The following is a 7,513-nucleotide window of genomic DNA, read 5'->3' on the forward strand; positions in this document are numbered from 1 at the left end:
CCCCGTAAAGTAGCTGAGAGTAAGGGGTTGGACTTGAGAAGAGAAAGGAAGTTCCCTGTTCCGTAGTTATTTTGGAGACTACAAAATGGATTTTGTAGGGAGGATACATTTTAGTAGTATTATCTGTCAGCATCGAATGCCCCATGTACATTTGTGGTTATATATTTAAACTAAGTGTAGTCAGCAGAGCTATGTGATTTTTCTCCAGCAGTTCAATTTTAGAGTAATTGGATAGTGGGGTTCTCATTTTCTGCACTAGTTGGGTTGAGAAAAAAAGGTGCTAGGGAATTAGAATACATTCCTTCAGTTTATGATGAGAATTCTGTGAGGCATAATATTAAATACTCGAATATTTTTTAATGATCGAGAAAGTACACTTTTGGTTTTCTTAGGAATCCCAAACCAACCAAAGTCACCTCAATCTAGTCAGTGCTGACTCATAGCAACCGCCCCGTGGGTTTCTGAGACTGGAACGGTTTGGGACAAATTTAATTCAATTAGATTACTCAGTGATTTGTACCTGTATGTATTTTCCAAAGAAATATTTTTCTGGACTTTTAATTATTCTATTTCCTTTCTTAGAATTAAATCTGGTGTCATCTTCATGCCCCTTTTCTTTCTTTTTTTTTTAAAGGTCTGTCTATGATGGTGAGGAACATGGACGATTCATGGAGAAGCTTGAATCTCGAATCCGCAATCATGACAGAGAAATAGAGAAAATGTGCAACTTCCATTACCAGGGCTTTGTGGACTCTGTAGCAGAATTGCTGAAAGTACGAGGAGAAGCCCAGAAACTCAAAGTAAGGAGCCTCTAAGTAAAGAGACTCATTTTGCTGACCTATTGTAGGCTATGCATTTTAGTAGTAAATATTTTTATACAGTAAGAAGGGAATCTATACCGAAACATGGATAATTACAACTATGACTTTTTAGCTAAAAGGAGTACACTTTTAAGTTACAGTTTCAGATAAGTACACATGGATGCGAAACCAGTTTGTGATCAGTACCGGTTTGTTTCACACAGAAATTCAGTTGATTATTTCTGTCATTTTGTTTCCTTGCTGGGTAAAGGCCATACCTATAGACCGCCAGAACTACAGGGCATTGGTGCAGAAACCTTTGCAGTATTGCACCTACGCCAAGGGAATAGAATCAGGTAGCTCTGAAGGGTCTCTGATCAAACAGAGCATGAAGATTCTTTCCTGATATGACAAACTTTGATTCATGTGGGTGGCTAGCTACATTCATCCCTATGTCAGCAAATCCACCACACTTACATAGCCAACATTGCTTACTGATCTCAAATCTTGGGTAAATGCTCTTAATGTGAATACTTTTTGTGTATTGATTCTTGAGTGTTTTCTGTGTATGCTTTGCAAATACTGACAATTTTATTTCCTTCTTTTTAGTACTTATGTTTCTAATTTCTTTTTCATGTCTGACTGAAGTTTGAATTAAAACCCCAAAAGGATTTTCCCTGGGCATGGGGTTAACTTGAGAGTGAATCTAAAACTATAAGAATACATTGGTAAGAAAAACAAAGAAACAGATTTATTGAGGGAAGTGGGCTACCAGATGTTAAATTATATTTTTAAAACTACAGTAATTTAAAAACTCATTTGTCTGTGAAACCTGACCTGAACAGACATGAAGCCATCCAGGTTTAAAATTAATTTTATTTAATGTGAAGTTTTTTAGTTTGCTACAGAAATATTAATGTGTTTGATTATAGGGTGCTGTCCCAAGCCCATTGAAGGGTGCTACACAATAGGTAATATGTACCATATTATTTAAAACAAATCTTCAAAATTGTGAAATCCAAAACACATTAGGTCCCAAGATATCAAATAAGGGTTTATGGACCTATACAACAAATATCCAACCATCTTAAGAAATATAAGATTGCCAGCACAATGAAATCTCTCTTTTGTACTCTAGTCAGCTTCTGCCTTCATCTTCTCCAGGGGTAAATGCTAGTTTGATTTGTTGTTAAGATTTTTTAGTTCTTCACTATTTTAATTTGTATTAAGTTGATCCCTTCCTTATTCAAAATTAATTCCAGATGAGTTGGAGTTAAATGTAAAAGTAGTAAAAGATATTGATGAAAAAAAAAAAAGATATTGATAAATATTTTTGTGATTTTTGGGTGTGGGCAATACATTTCTAAACTAGAAAGAAGCAATCTGATAGATATGACAATATTACAATGCAAATTTAAAATGAAAAGACAAATAAATCAGTCAAATATTTGTAAATACTATATAGTTGGCTTTCTTAATATTTAAAATTCTTGCAAATTAATAAGAAAATATTCTAATAGAAAATTGAGACTTAGACATTGCATATAGTTTACAAAAGAAGAAATAAAGGGTAGCTTTAGAATTTAGAAATAATTAAAGGAAAGCAAATTTAAAGAGTAAGGTCACAACTAATAGAACGACAAAACGCAAACCAAGCCAATTGCCATTGTTTCACATATGACTCATAGCAGCCTCAAAGGTTGGAGTAGAACTGCTCCCCTGGGTTTCCATGACTGCAAATCTTTATGGGAGCCTCATTTCTTTTTCTATTGGACTTATTGGTACGTTGGAACTGGTGATTTCAAAGTTCGCAGCCCAGAGCGCACCTCCTACCCCATTGCACCATCAGGGCTCCTTAGAATGGCCACGAGGAAGAAAATAGTATTTAATATTGTTTCACTTTGTAGTCTCATTCACTTCACTGGCCTCAAGTCAATTCTGAATCATAGAGACCCTCTAGGACAGAGTAGAACTGCCCCTGTGTGTTTTGGAGACTCTAAGCCTTGGCTTTCTCCTAAGGAGTGGCTGGTGGTTCCGAACTGCTGACCTTTCAGTTAATAGTCAAGTAAGTGCGTTAACCACTATGTTGCCAGGCCTCCGATAGTCTCATTAGAGTTTCTTTGGGGGGTGGGGGGGATGCTTTCTGTGCCATGGAAACAATAATTTTGAAGTCAGGACTAATAGCACATTTTTAATAAAAAAAGTGGACATCTTAAATCACTGATGCTTTGTAACAAGTTTGTGGGAGTGCTGCTACACTAAAACAGCAGTTTTAAATGGATCAAGCATTTTATGGAAGGTTAAGAAGACCTCAAAAATGAATTCAAATAGAGAGGTCAGTTCAGAAGGTCATGATGACTGTTCTTTGTGTCTCCAAAGGGGTAATTTGGTAGATTTTTTTTGAAGGATGTGGGCTTATTAAGAAAATGCTTTCAGGCAATGGAAAACTGCATCGGTGAGGGAAAGATCAGCACAGTTGTGTTGAGGAATTTTTTCCCCTATTACAACAATTCCTTGAGATAGCAAGGAGCCTTGATGGCATAATGGTGCATTCATTGAGCACCTATCACTGCAAGGTTAGTGATTTGAGCCCACTAGCCACTCTGTGGGAGAAAGATGATACTGTTTGCTCTTGTAAAGATTTAAAGTTTCAAAAACTCTGCTCTAAATGGTCACTCTGAGTCGGAAGCAACTCTATGGAAATGGGTTTAACAAGGTCTGTTTCATCAGAATTTCACTGGGTGATCTTTTTTTTTTTTTAAATCATTTTATTGAGGGCTCATACAACTCTTACTACAATCCAAACATCCATCTATTGTGTCAAGCACACTTGTGCATTTGTTGCCAACATCATTTTCAAAGCATTTGCTTTCTACTTGAGCCCTTGGTATCAGCTCCTCTTACACCCCCTCCCTCTTTCCCTCCCTCCCTCCTTCCCTCCCTCCCTCCCAAACCCTTGATAATTTATAAATTATTATTTTTTCATGTCTTACACTAACTGATGTCTCCCATCACCCACTTTTCTGTTGTACAACCCCCAAGGAGGGGGCTATATGTAGATCATTGTGATCGGTTCCCCAGTTCTATCCCCACCTTTCCCTTACCCCCTGATATCGCTATTTTCATTATTGGTCCTGCGGGGTTTATCTGTCTTGGATTCCCTGTGTTTTCAGCTCTTATCTGTAACAGTGTACATCCTCTGTTCTAGCCGGATTTGTAAGGTAGAATTGGAATCATGATGGGGGTGGGGGTAGAGGAAAGTTGTATATTTCATCAGTGCTATACTGAACCCTGACTGGTGCATCTCCTCCCCGCGACTCTTCTGTAAGGGGATGTTCAGTTGCCTACAGATGGACTTTGGGTCTCCATTCCGCACTCCCCCTCATTCACAATGATATGATCTTTTTTGTTCATTGATGCATGATACCTGATCCTATTGACACCTCATGTTCACACAGGCTGGTGTGCTTCTTCCATGTGGGCTTTGTTGCTTCTCAGCTAGACGGCTGCTTGTTTATCTTCAAGCCTTTAAGACCCCAGATGCTATATCTTTTGATAGCCAGACACCATCAGTTTTCTTGACCGTATTTGCTTATGCACCCACTTTGTCTTCAGTGATCATGTCGGGAAGGTGAGCATCACGGAATGCCAGGTTAATAGAACAGTGTTCTTGCGTTGATGAAGTACTTGAGTAGAGACCCAATGTCCATCTGCTACTTTAATACTAAACCTATAAATATATGTACTGGGTGATCTTTTTTTAAATTTTTAAAATCATTTTGTTGGGGGCTCATACAACTCTTACTACAATCCAAACATCCATCCATTGTGTCAAGCACGTTTGTACATTTGTTGCCAACATCATTTTCGAAGCATTTGCTTTCTACTTGAGCCCTTGGTATCAGCTCCTCCTACACCTCCCTCCCTCTCCCTCCCTCCATTCTTCCCTCCCTCCCTCCCAAACCCTTGATAATTTATTTCTATTTCCCCATCATCATATATAAGTATATTTACATATGTACATGCCTGTATTTAAACCTCTATCAATGCTTTTTGCCCTATAGTTCTTTATTTTATTTATATATGCCTTTTATTTCCTTTTACTTTACTCTTGTCCCACTATCATGCTCAGCCTTCATTTGGGTTTCAGTAATTCCTCTTGGTTACATTGCCCTTGATCAAGCCTTACCAGGCCTCCTACGGCCCCCTCACCATCACTTTTGGATCACTTGTTGTTCCCTTCTTTCTGGGCTTGTTAACACTCACTTCCTTTTCCCCACCTCCCCCTCTCTCACTGGGAGATTGTACCGCATCCGTCCTATAGCCCTGATTGTGCTCCTGTAGATGACTTCCCATTTTTCAACAGTTTTATTGACACATAATTCACATATTACACAAGTCAGTGTTTTAACTATATTAAAAAGAGCTGTGCCATTATCACCACAATCAATGTTAGAACATTTTCTTCATTTTTGTAGTTGTTATTAGCTCCCTATTTTCCCCCAGCCTTCAATGCCATAACCTTAAGACACTATTATTTTAGTTACTGTCTCTATAAGTTTACCTATCCTGGATTATAAAGGTAGGTTTACCTATCGCGCCCCCAATAATAATAACAAAATAAAACACAGAAAAATCTCAATCCAATAGAAAGCAGAAAATAACTCTTTAAAAATGGGTGAAAAACACAATGGATATATGTAAGGATTGTGATAAGAGCTATATGAGCCCCCAATAAAATGATTTTTAAAAAAAGGGTCAAAAAAGGAAAACAAATGATGTCAAAATTTAATTTAACTATATCTGAATTAATTCACTTTCTGATGCATTCTGAGAGCAAGGCTATTCCCATCCCTAGTCAATGGTCCAAGGAAATTCAGAGAGGCTTAATCCCCATGAGGGCTCTGTAGATGGATTTTGGGGTTTCCTTACTCTGATCTTAGATTTTATTATTTGTAATCATTGGACATACATTGGACATTGGACATAGGTATGCTGCGTTTGTATGGGCTTGGTGGCACCTCACTTCGATAGCTGTTTGTTTTAAGACACACTTTTAGGATCTCAGATGTTATTCTTTGTGATATCTGGGTACCATCCACTTTCTTTACCATATGTTGAAGCATCCATATTGAGCAGGGCCACATTATAAGAGCTTATTGTTCTTATTAGGTTAGGGCTTAGGGTTAAGTGCAAGATAAAAATCCATTCATATATCTAAGGCTTACATATATCCCCTTTCCACTTTAGCATTATCAGCTTTTTGAGAGAGACTATAAGTAACCTCCTTGGGACCTTTGGTAATTCTAATGATAGTATTCTTAAGCTAGCCATTGATACAGGATTTAAAATACTATTGAGATAAAATACTAGTGACTAAAATCAATGGGATATTCACTTATATATATCAAAAAACTTAAGGGACTGAATCCTGTTTAAGAAAACAATGAAGGTTAGACAAAAGGGACACAGTTCAATAACAGTCGCTACAGAACTATGCCTTCAGAACTAAGGCATCTTAAAGCTAAGAAAATATGAAAGTGGCAAATACATGGTAGTCTTAAGATGCCACCTATTGGGCACCCTCAAAATCAAGAGGTTTGAACTGAAGTCCCGTTATTTCCACCTTAATGACCTTGAGGCAGCCGGACCCCTCTTCTTCTCTCACTGGGGCATTGCAGCGTTCAGTCCAAAGCAGTATATTGGCTCCTTTAATCTGAAATGGGTGTGTTTAAGGTAAAACCCAGTTCTCTTAGATTAGCGGTTCTCAACCTGTGGGTCGCGACTCCTTTTGGGGTTGAACGACCCTTTCACAGGGTCACCCGCTTCATAACAGTAGCAAAATTACAGTTATGAAGTAGCAACAAAAATAATTTTATGATTGGGGGGTTACCACAATATGAGGAACTGTATTAAAGGGTCCCAGTATTAGGAAGGTTGAGAACCACTGTCTTAGATTCTTTTGATGTGGCCTAGGAAGTATGATACATACCTCAAGCAGATAAAATCTAAAGTCCATGTAGCCTACAGTATAAGACCTGGGTCACCATGGCTTAAAGGAAACTCGGTTCCTTTGGGCGCCTGTCAAAGCAATGTCAGGCGTTTTCCCCAAGAGAAAGCTGCCCTCTCCCCACTTCTTCTCACCACAGAATGTGATCGTCTTCTTAGAGATGGACACATCCCCTTGCCCCATCTTTTTTTCAAATCATTTTATTGGGGGATCGTACAACTCTTATCACAATCCATATATCCATCCATTGTGTCAAGAACATTTGTACAATTGTTGCCATCATCATTCTCAAAACATTTGCCTTCTACTTGATGAGCCCTTAATATCGGCACCTCTTTTTCCCCTCTCCCTCTCCAGTCCCCGCTCCCTCATGAACCCTTCATAATTCATTATTATTTTGTCATATGTTACACTGTCCGACGTCTCCCCTCGCCCACTTCTCTGTTGTCCATCCCCCAGGGAGGAGGTTACACGTAGATTCTTGTAATCGGTTCCCCCTTTCCACCTCACATTCCCTCCACCCTCCAGGCATCGCCACTCTCACCACTGGTCCTGAAGGAGTCATCTGTCCTGGATTCCCTGTTTCCAATTGCTATCTGTACTAATGCATATCCTCTGGTTTAGCCAGATTTGTAAGGTAGAATTGGGATCATGATAGTGGGGGAGAGGAAGCATTTAAGAACTAGAGGAAAGTTGTATGTTT

At 38.6% G+C, this 7,513-nt stretch overlaps 1 protein-coding gene across 2 annotated transcripts in view; it reads left to right on the forward strand.

Annotated features, from left to right (window-relative positions):
• The window catches only part of EXOC6B (exocyst complex component 6B), a 635,729-nt gene that overhangs the window by 138,295 nt on the left and 489,921 nt on the right, over window positions 1–7,513 (forward strand). For both annotated transcript variants that reach the window (XM_045286668.1, XM_004696081.3), the window contains exon 2: window positions 635–800. In XM_045286668.1, the coding sequence (XP_045142603.1) occupies window positions 669–800 (132 nt within the window). In that variant the 5' untranslated portion in view covers window positions 635–668. The remainder of the gene's footprint in view (window positions 1–634; window positions 801–7,513) is intronic.

Source organism: Echinops telfairi, unplaced genomic scaffold, assembly GCF_000313985.2.
Source record: "Echinops telfairi isolate 266 unplaced genomic scaffold, ASM31398v2 ScPeMD7_9;HRSCAF=40, whole genome shotgun sequence".
NCBI classification, from domain to species: domain Eukaryota; kingdom Metazoa; phylum Chordata; class Mammalia; order Afrosoricida; family Tenrecidae; genus Echinops; species Echinops telfairi.